Consider the following 22,098-nt stretch of genomic DNA (forward strand, 5'->3'; position numbering starts at 1 on the left):
AGCTGCTTTTGTTTTGAGACAAGGTCTTCCTGTGTGGCCCAGGCTGGCCTTGAACTGGGAATTCTGCAGCCTTAGCCTCCTACTAGAATAAACTCTTAAACACCTGAATTTTTTTGGAACTTTGTTATATAATAATGGAAAATGATTAACTTTCTCTGATGTGGGAGCACAAATATATATATAAATCTATGCTTACTATGAAAACAATTAAGGTTTATAAGCAGACACTGTCAAAACTACTGTATTCTTCAACTCTATGCAGACTCCTAACAATTCTTTATAACACTCAATATTTTACTGCTGCCCAAACACCCTACAGAATGATTGTACCAATCTAAACAACAATGAACTAAGTACATGATAAATACTTTTATTTTTAAACAATGAATTGTACATGTTTCATATAAAAGGTGAGAATCAGTCCTCAAATTTTAAAAAATATCTGTATTTGTCAATAGCTTTGTATTTTTTACAGAAGCCAATGTTCTCTTAATCCATAGCCTCATTTATCCAATAGCTTTTACAGATTCATAATCTTTTGAATACATTTCTAATATCCTTTAAAAATAAAACTTCATAAAAGATATTTTTATTTAACACAATGAAACTTATCAAGTTGCAGCACAACTGTTCAGCCCTCCAGGTACCACTGGATACTTTTCAGACAAGTTGGAGGATTAATTCTCTGTATTTACTTTTATTAAAAACAGGTCTTTGGTAGTGAGAACAAATAACCTCTCATTTGTTGCCTGAAAGCCTAAAATAGGATCATTGGTTTCTAGGCTTGCTACTTGCTGCTTAGCAACCTGCCCCACATGCCTGCCTTCTTTTCTGTTGTACAGCACAGTGGACATGGGAGTAGGCTGCCGATAGATGAACACTCGGCGAAGGCACTCACAAAGGGCTGCATAGGAGTAATTTGGGGCACAGGCAAAAAATTTCTTGTCTCTCTTTGATGCTTGGACATAACCTGCCAAGAAAAAAAAAAAAAAAGAAAAGAAAAAAGAGAACTATATGATAAAGTGAAGAGAGAGAAATCATGATTTAACAATTACTATTTCATTGCATCCGTTACAAATCTAAATACTTAAGTAACACATATACCATTAATAGCCAACAATGGATGAATTCAGCACCATTAACAGTGAGCTGCAGTTTCTTCTAAAAAGTGTGAACATACAGCTTTAATTCCTAAGAAACAAAACAGGGCTTCTGAATCTCTTCAACAAAGGCACAACATAGTTCTATTTAATTTCCATGAAATAAATTAGTTACAATCAGAAATCTTAAATACCAAACATGCAAAAACTTAAACCTGTAGCTAAAATGACAAACAAAAAAACAAAAAACAAAAAAAACCCAAACAAACAAAATCCCTAGGAATACAATGACAACTTAAATTTTTCTTTTAAACAAACGAAAAAGGCACTAGATCATAGAAAGGTCTCCCATGCCCATGGATGGACCAAACCAGTATTGTGAAAATAGCTATATTCATGAAAGCAGCTTATAGTTTTAAAAAGATCCACATCTTTATGGCATTCTTTAGAAAAACAGATAAAGCAACCCTGAAATGTACACGGAAGCACAGAAGACCCTAAGTAACCAGGGAAGCAATGGCTAGCAATGGCTAGAGGCTATTGTCGTAGTTACTGATCTCAAGCCACACTACAGAGCCACAAAAACAAGAGCAGCATAGTTCAGACATGAAAACAGACACACAGACCAGTGAAATGTGTGGAGTGGGAGTCTCAACCTGTGGTCAGACACCTTTGGTGGGGGAATGACCCTTTCACAGGGGTTGCCTGAGACCATGGGACAATACAGATACTTCGTCTCTAACAAACATGAGAAATCCTCTATCCTTTGTAACAGGATGGACTGGGCAGCAGGGTATCCACATGGAGAAGAATGAAACTAGACTCACTTTGAGGAACCAATTCAAAGTGTATGAAAAATTTTTAAGACATGAAATTCTGAAACTAGTAGAGAAAAACAAGTGAGTAACATTGATAAGCAGAAGGACTTTCTGGGAATGACTTCAATAGCTCAAAAAATGAAATCAAAAGTTGGCATATTGGATCATGTGGAAATAAAAAGGTAACGCACAGCAAGGAAACAAGTAACTGTGGGAAGACACAGCCTACAGAATGGGAGACTTTACTATCTCTATATATGAGAGACAATTCATATCTAGAATACATAAAGAACTCTAAAACTACCCCCAAAACAAACCAATCCAGTATATAAATGTGTGATGAAATAAAGATAGTTCTCAAAAGTTGAAGCACAAATGTCCAGTAGACATATAAAATATGTTCAGCATCTTTAATGTGGAAATTTAAATGAGATCTTCATTGAGATTCTACCTGCGTGTACTCAGGATGACTATTACTAAAACACACAGGACATTAAGTGTTGAGGAGAACGTGAGGAAAGAAGGTCGCTCACTTCACTGCTGACAGGAATATACACTGGTCCAGACACTACGGAAATCAGTACAACCAACATAACAGAACTACCTCATGATCCAGTGTTACCTGCTTATATAATAGAAGAAACCAGAGATGCTTGCACACACTTGCACTATTTACAGAAATGCAGATATAGAATTAGTTTAGATACCCATCAATAGATGAATACATAAAAAATGTGCTACACACAAAAAATATGGTATTTTATTCCCCTATAAAGAAAAAATTATATTATCTACAAGAGAATGGATGTGAATGGACATTACCACACTGAATGAAGTCAGCCAGACTCAGAAAGACAAATACAGCATTTTTTCTTTCACATACAGACTCTAGATTTAAACGCGCACGCGCGCGCGCACACACACACACACACACACACACACACACACACACACACACACAAATATATATAAATACAAAAAGAGAGAAAAAGGTGACTAAACAGATAGATGATAATGTAGGGAGAAGAAGGAAGAATAAGGGAGGAGACAAAAATATCACATTTTTCTCATATGCAACCTCTGGATTTAAAGACAACATTGATATTTACATATATGTTCATGTATGCACTATAAAGTGAGCAAACCATGAGGCACAAACAGGTCAACACTGCTTTTAAAATACTAGGATGTGGAGAGGGAAAAGTGAAGATGGAGGGGTCTATGAACATTAACTGTACAGCAGCTCTGACACTGAGGTACACAACTCAAGAGAACTATCTAATATAAAATTGATTTCACTCGGGATCAAGATAATTCATTTGCAAAAGGGTCTTGACATTCACCTGAAGACCCTGAGCATCTAAAAGCGACCTCCTTAAGGAGAGAAGATAATTACAAAATGGGAATTCCAGGAGAGGCCAGAAGTGGTTAATCAACCCGTCAGCCTTCTGAGTAATTCATGTCACAGAGACCCACGTGGGCCTGAGCGAAGCGGATCAGCTTGAAGTGCTAGTGACAATTTCCCCACCAACTAGAGCTGTACACACACAGCCTGTGAGACTTTCAAGTTTACAGTTTTGCTGCCAGTTTAAAATAAACTTTCAATAGAGCAACTGTGGCTAATCCCATAACACAACTCCCACACAATATAGATGTACTCTGACATAAAACCAATAATAGCATAGTCTACATTATTACATACTTTAAATTTTTCAAGGTGTGCTTTTGGAACAAATTCTCCTTTAGCAAATAAATTCAGTTATGTTCTTTCTCTTCATAACTGTTTTCATTACATGGCCTCTGCTTTCACTGTGGTTCCAAGTTTGAGTCAGACTCTTGCTGTATACTCTGGCTAGCCCCTGCTTTATCCCCCCGGGTAGTGGAAATGCAGGTGTGTACCTCCAGGCCTAGCTTCCTTTGCACTTAAGTTCAACGAAGAATGTCTTCTGAAGAAAAATGTACATTCCTGTACAGCAGCTGTATGATGTTGAAGATTACTCTAAAGAGAATTCAATACAAGTTGCACGTATGGCAATGTCAAAGCTCCTGCTCATGCCGACTTAACACAAACAGCTGCCCATCCTGTGTTATCTTCTGTGCAGCTATAGCAGTTTAACAGACCACAGACAACCAAAGCATAGCATGAAGCAGTAAATGTAACTAGGAGGGCTCAAGTGAAGATGCCGCCTAGCTGGGTGGACTAGAAATGCTACTGAAGGAGGGAATGTCTTCTACCTAGGGCATTGAAGGTGGCAATGTGCTCCCACATGTCGTCCTGCTTGCTGCAGTGTGGTTGCCAGAGGAGAGCATCAACGTCATGGCGGAGACAGAAGCAGGGCATCTCCTGAGGGTCCACAGTGACTGAGAACAGGTACTGGTTGCTGCCAAGATTCACCTCAAGTGACAAAAAGTTATTCAAAAAGTTAGTAATAAAGGACAAACACCATCACCAGTTATTTCTAGTAACCTTTTCTCCCTCCATTTTCCTAAGAACAAGGGCTGAGGCTGGCCTTGGGTCTTCAGGCTGACCTTGTACATGGCAATTCTCCTGTCTCAACCTAGGATGTCACACATGAACCAGCGACCACGCTTTGCTTGTTCTAAACTTCCTGGGCCTGGTTGGACTGATTTTCATAGAACTCCTGAAAGGAATGTGTTTCTGTTATGCTCATTTTAAAGCTGAGGAAAACAACGACGCACAGGGACTTAACTTGTCCAAAGTCAGAATGGTTTTAAGTTGCAGACATGAAATGTGGGCCCAGAGTCTCTGTTCTTAACCATTATGCGATCTGCCCCTCAATTCTAGTAGATAAATATATGACATGAAATACCAACTGGATAAAAAGAATAGTTTTAAACCACAGGCTACAAACATTAGACTTACTCATGTTAATTTATAAACATTACCAAGAATAATTAACAGCCACTACAACTCATGAGCCTAGTCTACGTGCCAGGCACGTGCTAAGTACTGGCCTCTATAGCTCATGAGGAGCTGCTATCTTCACAGGATAGCTGAAAGAGCCTTGAGAGTTTGAGTAATTGGTTCTAGGCTACAAGGAAAAATCACAATATTGGATAAAACCCTAGATCTATTTACTGGTTGCTCCACTGTGTTCCTGAATTACAGTATTGGTATCAATAATACTGTTAGCAGCTGCTATGGCTATACTGATGCTTGAGAAACTCATTTCTCTACAGAAATCATCATTTGAGATTCACGGTTGGATTCCACTTAGAGGGCAGGTGCTTTAGTACATCGGCTGCAGCCACACTCTTCATCAGCCATCTAACTATTAGTGCTTTAAATATCGACAGAAATAACATCATATTTAGGGCTACGGTTGGGGTACCCAGTGTCTGAGAAATGCTGACTTAATCCTATACATTTGCAGTACAACAGAGAACAAAAGTGTTGGCGGAGAAGCTGAGACTGGACTCGCACTCTAAGGAAGGCTGGGAAAGGCTATAGCATGAGGATTTATTAGTTCACAGGAGCAACCTAGGCTCAGGAAAGCTGCCCACCTCATGAGAAAAACACACAGAAGCCAGGCTGTTAGGTGGGCCCAGAGCGCGCTCTCTGCAGCAATGATGGGCTGGCATGATCTCAGCAGTGTTTATTTCTTCCTTCCCTTTGCTCTGGACTGTCAGCGGCTAAGTAAGACTTACTTTCAAAATACTGCTAGCAAGTGGGCCTGCTGAGAACGCCTCTGTGCACCCAGCCTTGCTGCAGCTCTCTCCTCACCTCCGCTGTTCCCTTGGAATTACAGAGGCCTTTCCCAGAAGGACCAACCTAACTGAGGCAAGGCACAGGTGGACTGCAGTAGTACTTTTATAAAATGTCCTATTTTCACGAGTGAAGTGAGAATTAACAGTACTAATGCCGAAACTAACTCATCCACTAGCCTCCTATGCATGATGGGACGAGCCAGGAGAAGGGAACAGATCAGCTAAACCATCAGCTGAAAGGTTAACCGAGAGAGATCAAGCACGCAAACCAGAGCGTGAGGGTGGAGGTCTCTCAACATAAAACCCTCACTCCAATTAGAGGCTTTCTCGTATACCACTTCCTTATCCATACTTGCGCTACACAATACATCACAGGCCCGGAAGTTCCACAGTTGGCCTTCACTGACTCATCCTGTCCTCTTCCCCAGCCTACTTCTGCCCCAAGACGGACCAGTCACCACCTGGGCCTGGAATTCTTATTGCCATGATCCTAGGAGATGCTGAACCTTAAACATTCCTTACTACATGACTATTAGTCCTAACAAAATATACTATTATATCAGATTGTTGTTAAGTACGCAGAACACCTATGGTGGGCCAAATGTTATCATGCCAGTGTACCCACACCATAGGCCTCTGGAACTCTCGACTATTTCTATAGATAATAAAAAGGGATGTTTAGGATTCCCGAGGGACAGACTGCCCTGTACTGTCTGGTGGGCTCAATGTATGACTAAGATTCCCTGTAGGAGGGAGGAGAGGACACCATGAAGCACAATAGGAGAACAGAAGCAAAGAGAAAGAGGGTGACAGCAACACACTACGCTGGTGGCGATGTGGCTACGGGACGGGACTGAGAGTGAAGTAAAGTAAGCACCCTCTAGGAGTGACACAGGCAAGGAACGAGCTCTCCCCAGAACTCCACAAGCAATACAGACAGACCTGCCAACCTGCTTAGGACATCTGACATTCAGTTAGACCAGAATGAATTAACATTTTTAACCACTAACTCATGCAATTTTTCACAGTAGCAGTAACCCAAGATAGTGGCCATGTTAGTAAATATCTTGAGAATTAAAACTTTGTCTTGTCTCCATATACTTAGATGTGAGAACACTCCAGTGCATTTTACAGAGAGAAACAATAGACAATCTGAAGTCTTTGACAACAGATTCTGGAAAACTGCTGCTGAAGGGTCACAGGGTTAGTGGGACATATGCATTTATGTGCCTTCTGTTCTGACCTCTAAATTCGCCTACCACCACCTCACACATACACACACACACACACACACACACACACACACACACACACCCTGGTGTGTGCCCCGGCTTTCACTGTTGGGACAGAGCCCATGCATCCTTCCTAATGTACCCACATCAAGCTCTTTAAAGGACCCGCCTCCAGCAGCCCAGCTCCAGGTCATCCATTTTCTCTGTACTCTCAGCACTGCATTCCATGGGTTATTTTAACTGAGGAAGACAACTCAGCTCATAATGTACTTCCTTCTTCCACTATAGTCTGCCCTTCTCTTCACATGGAAACCTAAGTAATGTAACATGTGAGGGTGGACATTTCCATTTCCGAAGCATCTAGCATCCTGCCTGTGCCGGGTGTCATCTGAATTCAATACAGAATTCCTCTAGGGCTCATGAGTTACTGAGAAATATAGTCCTTAACGTCCACATATCTTGCATCACTTATTTATGGCCTGGTCCTGTTAGCCAGAGAACATTTCATATCTATTCTCTTAGACTTGCTTTTGTTTGGTCTTGAATATATTTTATTTTGATGAGTGTTCCATAGCTCCTTTCAGACTCCACTTTGTTGCTTGTACACAGCCATCGCACATGTTCTAGAAAAACAAACCCTAAACAGTCCTGCCAGTGCTGCAAACACAAACTATGATGTGACGGTAATCTTTAACACTCCCCTCCCAAGGTGACGCGTTTTGCTGTTTTTGATATGCACTGTGCAAACAGGAGTCTGTCAGTATGATGTTTTTTGTGTTGTCCTTAATTCTTAATCTTATGGCCTAAACTTAATAAATCTTTTGTCTAATTAAATACAATTTCACATTATCTCTATTTTCATAGTCACAATAGATAAGGCTATATTTAATGTTGAAGTACCAGTGAAGTCTACAGTTAGAGTAAAATAGTCTCAAGAAAATGTGAAGAGTATTTCAAGTGGTCAGCTGAGAGCCTTCTGAGAACCAGCCAGCAATTAGACTTCTGAAGATTCCATGTCAGGAAAAAAAAAAAAAAATTCAAAGATCCTCAATTACAGTTACTAACTAATTAAACTGAAAAATACTGAAAAAAATGACTTTATCTATTCAAGAAGAGCTATATTGCCTACCTTATTCTATCTTCACTATCTAGAAGTAAGAAGACAAACCCATTTCATAAACGAAGAAATTCAAACTTAAGGAGTAGAGATATGTAAGTTAAGGAGATAATAAATAGTGGCTACAATTTAAATGCTGATGTGTTTCCAAACTTGTGTTCTTCGTTACCAAACTGTATTCTCTTCAACAACCCATTTTATAGTAACTATGAGGAATCTACCCTAGTTTCCCTGGGTGGTGCTATTAAAGGTACGGTAATCCACATAAATTAGGCTGTAAGTAAGTTGTTCTTGCCTTTATATCTTAAATTGAAAATGAAAGTTTTATAAAATCCTGTTTCATTTTGTTTGCACACTCATTATATTAAACTGCCTATACAATTGGTTTTTTTCACATGATTTCAAGCTAGAATGATATAACTAGCCAAGTGATATAAAACGCAAATGATAAAAATAAACTTTTTAAAAAAATTTATAAAACTCCCAAAGAGAATAATTATTATATTAGAAATATAATAGAAATATAATAAAAAGACTGACAATTTTTCCGGTTTCAAAACTGATTAATTTGATGTTTAGTGATATAAACAATAATTTTCATCAAATTTCACCAAACTATTCTAATAGAAACATATGACTGTACTGAATGAATGGCACAAAATGAATTTAGTGTCAAAATGATTTATAATTGGCTGTTCCAAGGTAAAGGAGAATAAAACCATGCAGCCACTCTTGGCCTTGAGGGCACGGCTTCCATCTGCAGTGCATTGCCTACCATCCACACTATAGTCTGTATCTTCTTTAAATTCTCTCAATGGAGAGCACAGGGGCCTGCGGGTTAGGACAGTCTAGAGTGAGCACTCAGTGACAAGAATCAAAAATCAGTTGTGGCGCACACCTTTAATGCCAGCATTTGGGAGGCAGAGGAAGGTGGATCTCTGTGTTCATGGCCAGCCTGGTCTACAGATTGAATTCCACAGAGAAACCCTGCCTCAAAAAAAAAAAAAAAAAAAATCAGTTACCTAACCTCCTAAGATTATACAAAATGTAAGGAGGAAAGTGGACAAAATTGGCAAAAAAAGAAAGAAACTAGACTGTTTTATTGAGGTGATCAATTTCTAGCTACAATGATTAAGAAATATAATATCACACATAAAAGAGAGACTCTTACTACAGATTCTGTAAGCATCAAAATGATTTTTTTAAAAGAACAATTCAAAAGAATTTCCTCCCGAATACTAAAAAAATAAAAATAAAACAGCTGGATGGGATGAGTAAGTGACAATCATGGTGTTCTCATTTAAGCCACAATTACTGAGAGGCCACCTCTGCATGGAAACCATTTTACTTGAAACTACTGGCAGGCTGTAGTTACTAGGAACTGGCTCTGACACATACACAGAAGGCACAGGGAAAACAGTGAGGCCAGCAATGAAGGACAACACAGCCATGAGACTGAGCAGTAGAAGCCAGTTTTCAAGAGCCTTAGCCTACGACTAATTTGCCTTCTGTAGCTCTTCATCAAAGATCTCTGAATATGAAAAGCCTTCATGAACGAACCATCCTTAAAAATTACCATACAATGAATAGTAGTTTAGTTATTAAAGGGTACTAAGCCATCGCTCAGCACTTAAAGAGCACTCACCGTACAATCATAAGGACCAGAGTTTGGATTTCAGCACCACATAACAAGGAAGGCATCCTGCAAATGCCTGTAACTTCAACTTTCAGGGATCCAGCCCCCTCTACTAGCCTGTCTGCACATTCATGCATACATGTGGGCACTCATGAACCAGCACACACACACATATGTGAACACACATACACACACATGTGAACACACATGTGTGTGCACACACAAATCATTTTTAAAGTTATTAATAACAAGAGAAAATGCTTAATGTTCAGTGTCAAAAACAGATATGAAGGAAGTTACTATATATAAGATATGGTCACAACTGTATATAAAAAGTAGTCAGAGGAAAAAGCCTGAAAAACATCAATATAGACTAGACCTCACACAAATGGCTTTTATTTTACTGATTTGGTAGTATGGAAATGAGGCTACTTTGTAGAGTGATAAAATTTATCACACCCAGTAACTTTCCATCAAACTAGTTTTGCAAAACACATTAAGCCATTCAATTTTCATTTGCCAAATTTCTACTTATCCACAACATTTTTGAACTCCTATTAACAAGAACTTACCACATGAGTTGTTTTTAATGTGTTGCCATCAAATCTGCATAAACTGGAGCTCTCTTCAAAGAAAATATCGCATTCTTCTAATTCCTGAGCATTACAAGGAGGTTTTTCTTTATCTGGGTTTGGGTTCTTAAGCAAAAAAAAAAAAAAAAAAAAAAAAAAAAAAAAAAAAAAAGCAAATAACACATCAAACAATAAGAAATCATTTATTCATCCTTAAAAATGTCAAAATGACAGATTTGGTCAGAAAGGACATTATAACAGTTGGACATAGTGTTCCAAGCCTGTGAACCTAAAACTCAAATCTTTGAGGCCTGCCTGGGGTATATAATGAGACTGTGTCCTGTCTAGGCTAGACTCTATCACAAAAAAAAAAAAAAATAAAACCAACCAAACAACCAATCAACTGGACAACCAGCAGCAACAACAGCAAAGCAAAACCCTTAGCTGTTAATTATAAATATACTCTATGTACTCAAAGATGAAAAAAAAATTGAACATGGTGAGATATGGAAGACAGAAAGAAGAACCTAAGTGAACATCTAGATATGAAAACGCAAAGTTCAAATAGAGAACAGAACGTGAGATAGCTGGGAATTAGCCAAAGCACAGAGTGTAACGGGAGAAGAACGAAACACTACAGAGCACCAGAACTTGGTGCATGTTTTAAAAAGTCATAGAGTAGAGCAAGTCACCGTACTGAGATTGCTTAAAAACAGCAATAAAGAGAAAATACTAAAAGCAGTCGGGAGAAAATATTTTGCATGACTGAACAAAGTTACAAATAACTAATTTCTCATACAAACTATGCAAGCCAGTTAAAATACAGCATTTCTGAAACAAAAGCAAAAGCTGCTGCTACCACCGAATTATATTCCTGACAAAAGTAACTGAAAAAAGAAAAATAAGAAAAAACTCTCACCAACAAAAGCTGGGAGAATTAATCGCCAGCAAACCTACATTCCTATGAGAGACACTCCAAACCTACGCTCCTGTGAGGGACACTCCAAACTTACGCTCCTGTGAGGGACACTCCAGGAAATGTTTCACAGAGGGAAAACATGAAAGAGACAACTAAGTCAGCACAAATGTAAGCTAGAGGAAAGGGTGAATGTGTACATAGGTGAAAAGACTTGTTTTCTCTTACTTTTGCTCTTCTTCAAAAAAGTGACTAAGACTAAAATAATAATAATAATAATAATAATAATAATAATAATAATAATAATAATGTATCAGGAGACACAGAAGACAGAAATAAAATATATGGCAAAAATGCAAAGGAGAAAGAAATGGGTATATTATACAATTCTTAAGCTGTAAAATGAAATAATACTGTAAAAAAGAGAAATGATATTAGAAATAGTTACTTAATATATATACACAAATATTCACCCAAACAAAAGTAAGAGCACACATTAAATAAGTGATTATTTTACAATTTAATTGTCAAAGCTACCTCTAAAGGCAGAAAAAGAACAAAATTAATTCAAAGTAAACAAAGGGAAGAGAAAAAATGCAATAATTAAGAAAGTGAAAAAAAAAACTGAAGTCAACAGAAACTGATACTTAATATAACATTCCATGTATTAAATCAGGTAGTTAAAAACTTCAAAAAACAGGGGGAACTTGAAGCAAAGATGGCTAAAACGTAAGGCAATACTATAGAATAAGGTATAAGGCAATAATGTATAATCTCTTTTATGATAATACCAAAAGTGGACAGACATTTCCAAAAGTTGAGAAGTAGAGCAATTTACCATTCCCCAAGTTCACTGTCATCATCAGGAGTGGATGACAAGGCTGTATCTCTATTTTTCAAAACATAAAACACTGGAAAATAAGTAGCTGCCTCATAAATATCACTGCTCCGTTGAAAGCATCAAGATTAAAGGGAATTTAGCTTACTTGTCAACCTCTTAAGTAATTATCAATTGGTCTGGAGAGATGGCTCATCAGTTAAGAGCACTGTCTGCTCTTCTAGAGGTCCAGAGTTCAATTCCTAGCAACCACATGGTGGCTCACAACCATCAATAATCTGGTGCCCTCTTCTGGTGTGCAGGCATATATGTAGACAGAATACTGTATATGTAATAAATAAGTAAATCTTTAAAAAACTTAATTGACATCTAGGGGATATGGCTCCCTTTTCTTATAAAAGGGCTATGAAATCATGCTTTCTGGCCTGCCACATGAATTCCAATAATTCTTGAAATTGTTAATAACTGTGGGCAAAGATGAAATTTGTGTTCTCTATTTGGGCCATACTTCTCTTTGTGAAAAACATTCATTTTCAATCTATTAATCTCTCATTTCTAGCCTAGGATGCATCTAACCCTGCAGGGTAAATAATTTTTCTGAATCTTCTTTATCACTATAATTCAACACGACAATAACTTAGACAATTAAACATGCTCCTACCAGTGTTCTACAGCATTGCTGAATGCTTTCAAATGTTTAATAAGCTACTGCAAGTCATTAATATACTAATATTTTCTACCACACAGCCAGGTAATTATTGTCAGGACATTGTAATCACCTCAAAGAAATATTTCATTTATTAAAAATAATTACTGTACTATAAGATGGTGGAGTGGGAACCAACAGCAATCTTCTTCCACATTATCACAAATCTTAACTCAAGACCCGACTTGAGAAGGAAAGGGGCGGCACGGAAAGGCAAAGGGCAGCAATAACACAGACATGGAACAAGGAAGAAAAGAACCCTGAATGTTAAGACTTATAAAGCAACACACTGCACATCCACGAGACAACAAAGGAAATGGAGGGACACTCAGTGACACTGCAAACAAAGGACAAGTTTACCAATGCAGTTGTTTTATTGTATTTGTATCTCTTTTAAAAAAATATTCTCATATACATAATAAGTAGGTTTTCTATTGGTTAGGTTTTGACTGCTCCATTCATGACTGTGTGCTCATGATGACACAGGAAAAGAGGACTTTATATACTTGCCTGGGAGTGCTATGTGGTACAGCTCAGATTTACTTTTTAAAAATTTACTTTTGAAGGACAGGTGGTGGTGGTGCACGCCTTTAACCCCAACACTGGAGAAATAGAGGCAGATGGATCTCTGTGCGTTCTAGGCCATCCTGGTGTACAAATTGAGTCCAGGACAGCCAGGGCTACACACACACACACACACACACACACACACACACAGACACAGTTTCAAAAAATAAAAAATAAAACAAAAACAAATAACCAAAGTTTGCTTCTGAAAGGAGTGTTAGTTTTGTGAGGAAATGCCATAGCAATTTGTACACTATATGTACTGCAGTGACATCTACAATTTGTATACTAGTGAGGTATTTACTGCATTTATGTTTATTGTTTCATTGTTTAAAACAGTTAAATAATAGAATCAGCCTAGGTTATTAGCATATAAATGGCATAATTTTAAATTGTTTCTATCAACATTGGCTGATTCTCTTAAAAAATGTTAAGATACATATCTACATATATACACCATGAAAAAATATGCCTTCACACTTCTGTATATATTCAGAGTAAAATATGTAAATATTAGAACTTCAATCCATATTAAAACATTAATTAGGTGGATAATTACTGATCTGTGTCATTTCTATTAGGAAAGGCAAACTAATGCTTGACATGGCCTAATCTTCCTATCAGACACTGTAGACTCTTGGGCAGTGCCTTACTACTGTAACCGCGTACCAGTTCGTCAGAGGTCAGGTGCATCAGGCGTTCTGCTATGGCGGCACACTGGGCAGGATCCCTTACGAGCTCCCCTTGTTCATCACCAACCACCAGCTCTGGCCATGTCAGTCCTTCGTTCTTCTTAATCAAGGAAATCTCCAAGCTAAAAGAGTAAATGAAAAATAAGAAGTAACATTACACATTGTACATTTAAACTAGTGTGGTACTTTATTCCAGTATCTCAGCACTTAGTAGGCTCAAACAGGAAAGATCAAGGTCACTCAAAGCTATGCAATGAGAGCACATATCAAAATCAGAGAGATGGGAAAAGAAGGGAGCAGAAGATGAGATAAAAAGAGGGAGGGAGAGAGGAAGAGAAATATCATTACCTATTGGTATCTAGAGAATGTTTTACCAAAAATTGTATTCATTTTGGCTTTATATGTGATAAAAAAAAATCTGTAATCCAATGATAAGTAAGGTAAACGTCATGAGTAAACATGAAAGTGGCACTGGAAATGGACCATCAGATGGCTTGAAGGGAGAATGGCAGAACGAGTGGAAAGAGGGCATGTAGCAAATGCTGCTGGGATGCAGGCATTCAGTGTGTCACTAAGACTAAGCCATAGAAGCACAAGCAGCATGGACCTACGGGACACCAAGGGTATGCAATGGAGCATATTCAGCAGGGAAATGGACTACAACTAGGATACAGACTCAACAATTGACTCTCATAAACTAATAGCCTTACTATATAATTTTAATCAAAGACTGGGCAAGTTAAGTTAATGTCAATGTTAATTTTTTTGAAATTTGAAAACAAATATAGAAATTGAAAAAAAAAACACTTGATAATACAGGAAAAATGTTAATGTAGTCTATATAACTTGTTTTAAATCTAATTCTATACATTCAAGTTGTTGAACAGAAACTTCAAATGCACTAAGCAGGGCCTGCCAGAGACCCGAAGATCAAGAACTTATGTTGCAGGAAAAGGAAGCATTGAGTCAGGGCAGGCCATAGACGGCACAGGAGGCAGCTGGCCCACGCTCCTTGGACAGGAGATGAAACTCAGGTGGTAGGCCTTGTGTGTTACAGCCACAGGAAGGAATCTTTTCCATGAGTCATCTCTGATAAATACATACCAAACTAACCCACACCACAGAACACAAAGTCAAGCAAATAATTCCAAAAGTACAATAAAGCCCATTATTGCAATTATCAAATAGAACATGCAAACTTATCAACTATTCTTTAACAAGGTTATTATTATAAATTCAGAACATAATTATTGCATTTAAATTTTTTCTGCAGCTATCTAAGAGACTATACAAAATAACATCACTTATATAATAAAAGTCCTTATCATTAACACTGAAAATTATCACCACAATCAATAATGCCTAGCCTTAGTTACATTCTCTAAGGGACACAATAATCTGATGACTTTTACATACACATAAACATGAAACACACACAAGATAGGGTATTTTTAGAAGAACTTTGAAGATAATAGCCTTTCATGTTACAAACATACACATACACACATGCACACACATGCACACACGCACGCAAACACGCACGCACGCACACCATCTATCTTTTTATTTATTTTTACTACAGCTCTGTAGTAGAGCTTGAGATCAAGGATGGAGATACCTCCAGAAGTTCTTTTATTGTACAGGATTGTCTTTAGCTATTCTGGGCTTTTTTGTATTTCCATATGAAGTTGAGTATGTTCTTTCAAGGTCTGTAAAGAATTGTGTTGAAATTTTAGTTAGAATTGCATTAAATCTGTATATTACTTTTGGTAAAATGGACATTTTTACTATGTTAATCCCACTGATCCTTGAGCAATGGAGATTTTTTTCAGCTTCTGATATATTTTCTTACTTTTTAAAAAAAAAATACATTTTTAGATTAGCAGAACATTTCAATTTTTAAAAACTGATTATGGATTTTGGAGGCAGGGTCTCTTATAACCCAGACTGACCTCAGACTCAAAAAAACTGAGGCTGACCTTCAATTCCTGATTCTCCTGTCTTAGCTGCCCAAGTACTGGGATATAATATATGCACTACCACACTTGACTTTTCAATTCTGGAAAGCAGAAACATTTTAAATGAAGTCAACTATTATGAATTTCTTTTATACTTTAATTTTGTATGTGTATGTATTCCAAACACAGAATACAGAAAAGGATAAATGATCAATTTATACTGAAGCAATATTTGTTTCTCAAAACTCTGAAAGAAATATTCATCCTTCGAATGCAAGAATTTATCTTCCTACCTATGCAAAAACATAGGTAATTATTCACTGGAGCAAAAGACTGGAAACACTGTAAATGTTCAAGAACAGAAGACTAATTGTTTTAAATGATGATCTATTCAACCGACTTAACTTTATAAAGTCATAATGAAGTTCTGAAAATAATCACGTATCCTTGGTGGGAAAATATCTAAAATTTACTGTTGCAAATATAAAAAACAAGATGTATAGTCACATATACAGTATATGACAGAAAATTCTTCCCTTGAAAACAAACTAGAGTGTTTAGTAGAATAAACAGAAAATGCCAGAAGGAAGCTAGGAGCAGTAGCTGGAGGGCAGGGCACACCTCTGACTGGTTGGAGGGAAACTTCTCATGCTATTACCTTTTATACGCTTTAAATACATATTTAAAAATAGGCTTGTATTATTTCATAACAAAATGAAACTTGAACATATTTCTACTACAAATATTTAAGAGTACAGATTAAAACAAGCAAATAGTTTCACCTTTTGTCATTGCTGTGCCTACAGCTGGTGATGAAAAACAGGCAAGTACAGTAGCATCTTTGATCTTAACTACAATTGTATCTGCTCTGTAGTTTCAGCATTTTTAATCTACCTGAAAAATCATCAATATGGAAAGAACTATTATATTCATCTTCAATGTACCTACTGTAGAGAGAAAAAATTAAAAGGTAAAGTCATAAAAAATAAAATTTCAAATGTAAAGCCACAAAAATACCTGTCGTTCTCTTTGATTGTCCATGTACTGCTTTCGTGATCGACAGATGAGTGGAGTGTTCCTTCCAAAACCTGGACACCCTTCAGCACAACGTTGATGGTATCAGGCAGAAATTGGACGTGAATATCTTCCTTAGTACTGTTTTCTGGAAGCTTTATTGTTACTGTCAAATCATCCTCAGTTTGTTGCCAGTAATACAGAGGTTCTACCAGAAATAGAAAAATGCATTATGTAATAAAATTAGAGACAACATACAAAATCAGATCTTAGACCCCTAAGAGAACAACTATCTAAATCAATCAGTATATTTTTAGTGATCATCTCTCTCACACATACAAACTATAAACACAGACTTCAAGGAGTTTGACAAAAAGTTATAACAAATAAATGCACATGATATATTCCTTTTCCAGGCTCAACCAATTCATTAAAAGACTGGAACTCACAAAAACTACTAACAGCAATCCTTTACTTTGTTACTGCACTTTCTGCCTCTCTTACTCCTCCCCTTCTTCTCGCTCTTATTTAAAACACACACATACACATACACACACACACACACACACACACACACACACGCCCTAGTCTCCCTGAAATATAAATACAACATAATTATACAATGAATAACCTCTGATAAACAGTGATGATGAGAGGAACCTATAAAATTATATGTATTTTAGTAGAAAGAGATTAAAGAAAATCCAGACTATCTTAATCCCCTCATCCTAGGGAGTATATTAACAATTACATTTCCCCCTGTGTTTAGCACATGCTAGGCAAGCCTTCCACCACTAGGCTGTCTCAGACCTTTTTGACTGTGGTGCTTTGAAGTGTATCCTGTGCCCTTAGAGATTATGTTTACAATTTTAAAAGAAAATACAATATTGTCTATTATGATGATGATATGAAATACCAAAAAGTCCATGGATACCACTTTTCATGAGACTTACAGAAAATGAAAGCAGTCTCTAGTCCCAAAGTGTTAGGAGTGCTGATATTAAGCATGTACAATTTTAAACACATGCCTCTTCTCCTTTGTCATTGTGAAAATATCACGCATAATAATTAATGTGTGGCAGAGGAATTCAAGATGTAACATGAGTCATCAACAAGAAAACCAGCAGCTGGACTAGAGTGACATAAGCACATGCTGTGCTCTGCTGGGACTCTGATTTGCCCTGGAACTGCATGGTCCCAAGACGGAGGCGGAGACATGGCAGTGACCAAGCTCTCATCCATCCCTCCATCTCTCTATCCCTCCATCCCTTCCTTCCTTCCCAACCGCCCAGTGAATTAAGTTCTAAAGGGCTTAGTATAAGAACACAATTTCAGGAAAGGATTTAGCAAATTTATACTGAAATATGGTCAGTGAATTTATTTCACTAAGAACTTCAACTCTAACAAAAATGTACGTGAGGAAACAAAGTGGCAAAAGAGGACATGAAAAAGCCTAAAGGTTTTTTTGGGGTTTTTTTTTTTGGTTTTTTTTGTTGTTGTTGTTTTGGTATCTATATTTATAAATCTGGGGGAAATAGCTTCAAATATTGATTGCATTAGTATCTTTAAAAACTGAGGCCAATTTTATTTTAAAGCTTTATTTATTTCTAAGTAATATGTGTGAGTGTTTGCATGTATGTACGTATATATGTATGTGTGTATGTATAAAAATGTATGCCTGGTGTCCTCAGAGGCCAGAATAGGTTGTCAGATACCCTGAAACTGAAGATGCGGATGGTTGTAAGTCATCATGTGAGTGCTGGGCACCACACCCATGTCAGCAACATCAGCAAATGCTCTTAACTTCTGAATCATCTCTGCAGCCCCTAATATTATCTCAAATAATTATCAAATGCTATATAATTGTTAAATATACTGTTCTCTAATATAAACAAAATTATCCTTAATAAATACAATTTTCTTCCAGAAGACCTTTTCATTTTAAGGCATAACCTTTTCTCATTCACTCAACATCGAGAAACAGTGATTCTGCCCTCAAGAACTGTCAGTTTAGTACGAAGGTAAAAATATGCATATTAGACCTTATTTTGGAAGAATAGTATCATACTGCCTTTCCCAGTGTTAATATAAACATTATTTAGTAAGTATTAAACAGAGAATCTTGTAAGCCAACTGCCAATTTCTAAAATACCAGATAATTACAAAATTATGAAGGTAAACCAGTCCACATCACCCAGGGAGTGTTCTCCAAAAAAATGTGTGTATGATGAGGGCTGGGGAAGATGAAAAAAATTCAGAGAAAGAATCTATTCTGCCCTATTGGAACCCATAACATTCCTTGGAGGACAAAGCAGACAGATGTGTGTATATACACAAGTACATATGAGCTCCCTGACAGGTTAAATTACCTTTGCTTTTCTCTGACCTGTCTTCATCCATACTTTCTTCAGGATCCTGACCTACCGCAAGGCCCTGGAAGGACTTGTAGGATACAATCATTAGACCATTTCCATTAGGCTCAATAGCAGCATAATGTGGCACTGACTTTCCACGGAGAACATGATGCTTCGTAATTTCATACTTTTTACTATCTGTAGGAAAATAAATATTATGAAAAGCTATATTTTAAAGAATCTTTTGGTAAGAGTAAGAGATTGACAATTTAGGTCCACCAAGACAGCTCAGTGGGTAAAGCCCTTGCCATCAAGTCTGGGGACAAGAGTTCAATGCCCAAGACCAACATGGTAGATAGAGAGAAATGACTCCCCATGCACGTATGCATTTGCACCTGAGAACTTTATGGTCCTCAAACAAGTACCTACTTTAGAATACTGGTTTTGATGAATTTTGCTCTTAATTGTACTGTCCAATGCAGTAGTCACTACTGCAAATGGCTATTTAATTAAAATTAAGTAAAGTTTAAAATTCACTACCTTAGCTACTTAGGCACCTTTCAAGTTCTCAATAGCCACACGTACCTAATGGCTAACCACGGTGAATATCACACAAATAAAGCATGTCCAACCTTCAATAAGTTTCCACTGGAGAACAAAGTCTAGGCCTTCAAAGTGACTGACTACTTTCCCAGCAGGTATGTGATAGGTACCTCTTAAAAAAGAGACACTGAAAATGAGGGGGAAAGTGAAAAATGAACTATTTTTCTCTTGTGTTAACTACTGATAAAGAGGGTTTCTTAAAAAGAAAAATATTCATAGTAGCTGTTTTTAATATGCCAAAACATGAATATTATAATCAATAATGAAATAACAAATACTTACAACTTTGCTGTAAATAATAATTTAACTGTATTTTAAGGTTCTAGTAAATGTATTCTCTTATGAAGACAGATTGTTTTCAACATACTCAAAACACTTCAGATAAAAGAACTACTCTTTACCAAGAACCGCACAGCTACCACAGTAAGCTGGGACCCAGATCACTGCACTGCCCAATCCTCATCAGAAAGCTCCTTCTTGGAGTAGATGGGAATTACACAGAAATCCACAGCCAGACAACGTGCAGATAGTTATGAGATCGCTGTGGAAGGAATCTCGTATGTTGGTATGGAAGTATCACCTGTCAATAAAAAGTTAGTGGCCTATAGCTGAGGCAGAAAATAGAAGGCGGGACATCCAGCAGGCAGAAGGGATTCTGGGATAGAGCCAGGTGCATGAGAATTGGCTGGCAAGATGTGAGGAAGAGATACCCATAGTGCCTGAGCAGAGGTAACCAGCCACATGGCAAAATGTAGATTCGTAAAATGGGCTATTTTAAGTTATGAGCTAGTCAGAGACGAGCCTAGCTGTATGGCCTAGGTATCTGTAAATATATTTTGAGTCTCATGAGTCTTTTTCTGGGAGATTGGGATAGGAGAAAAACACACACACACATACACACACAATAGATCTTGGAGAACTCAGCCCTAAATGGGATGTTTCTATCAAACTCTTCTTCTCCTGGTAGAAAGATTGCAAAGGTCAGAGATACAGCATGAAACTAAGGAATTAGTATTATCTAGACATAACAGGGCTAATACACCTATGAACTCACAGTGACTGTGACAGCACATACAGAACCTGTACAAGTTTGTGTCACAAAAAAAATCCCAGCAAAACTAAGTGGAAGTGAAAGTGTATGCCAAGTCCCACTCCTAACTTAGAAGTAATTTGCAACTGATAGCGGCTGATTTTCTCCAGTGCATTATGACAGGTATACCAAACACACTCCAGAGCAGACACCATGCTTAGGAATAACTGACCAATACTTTGTCCCCAGAACACACATTGAAAATGCCAAGTATGTGTTGTGTGTGTGTGTTTGTTGTGTGCGCGTATGCACACACTTTGTTTTTGTTTTGCTATGATTAGTGTTTCTGTCTTGTTTTCTTTTTTGTTTGTTTGGTTTGGTTTGTAGGATATTTTTTGAGAGAGTGAAGGAACATAAAGTTGAGCAGGATGGATCTGGGAGGACTTGAGTGGGAAAGAAAGAATATGATCAAAGTATACTACACATGAAAATAAAAAATAAAAAAAATAATAAAGAATGCAAACAAACAAAATATCACTTCAGGCAAGTGCATACCTTTATATTACTATGACATTAGATGTACTGTAAATTTAATACGAAGTAGTTTAAAAAAAATCAACTTAGTGTGTTTTTGAGATAATAAATTGTCATTTTCCAATTTAACTGACCACAAAATACAATTTCTCCTACGTTTTCTTCAACATGGTTGAGAAAAAAAAAAACTGCTCTAGTGTGTTAGATTCAAACATCAAAAGGACTAGTGGCATGCATCAGCCAGTTAAGTGTTTGCTTTGCAAACACATGAACTTGACTTTGGCCCCAGGAGTATATTTAAATATAAGCCAAGACAGTGTATGTGTTTGTACTCTCAGCACTGGAAAAGCAGAACGAGTGGGCACTTGTGTTCACTGCCAACCAGCCTAGCCTACTTGATGAGCTCCAGACTAGAGCCAGGCACAGCCTCAGAGCACACGGTGGACTGCTTCCAATGAAGCAGTGAACATGAAGGGACATGCGATGCGAAGTAGACCTCTGGCCTCCACATGCACCTGAACACACGCACGCACACGAGTGCATGTGATTTAAAATTATTTTTTAAAGAACATAATTCTATTAGTAATTGGGGAAACAAGATATTAGTAAGTCTAGGACACAGAGAAACCCTATCTCAGGGGTGGGGGGAAGCAAAGAAGACAAAGAGCATGTCAAGAGAATT

At 37.4% G+C, this 22,098-nt stretch overlaps 1 protein-coding gene across 1 annotated transcript in view; it reads right to left on the bottom strand.

Annotated features, from left to right (window-relative positions):
* Positions 1-335: 335 nt before the first annotated feature.
* Nudcd1 (NudC domain containing 1) overlaps positions 336-22,098 on the bottom strand; it is a 64,930-nt gene continuing 43,167 nt past the window's right edge. Inside the window, exons 5-10 of the mRNA XM_051159544.1 lie at positions 19,265-19,447; positions 16,899-17,103; positions 13,901-14,045; positions 10,205-10,330; positions 4,154-4,313; positions 336-970 (exon numbers count right to left, since the gene is read on the bottom strand). Of these exons, the coding sequence (XP_051015501.1) occupies positions 678-970; positions 4,154-4,313; positions 10,205-10,330; positions 13,901-14,045; positions 16,899-17,103; positions 19,265-19,447 (1,112 nt within the window). The 3' untranslated portion in view covers positions 336-677. The remainder of the gene's footprint in view (positions 971-4,153; positions 4,314-10,204; positions 10,331-13,900; positions 14,046-16,898; positions 17,104-19,264; positions 19,448-22,098) is intronic.

Source organism: Acomys russatus, chromosome 17 (genome assembly GCF_903995435.1).
Source record: "Acomys russatus chromosome 17, mAcoRus1.1, whole genome shotgun sequence".
Classification (NCBI taxonomy): domain Eukaryota; kingdom Metazoa; phylum Chordata; class Mammalia; order Rodentia; family Muridae; genus Acomys; species Acomys russatus.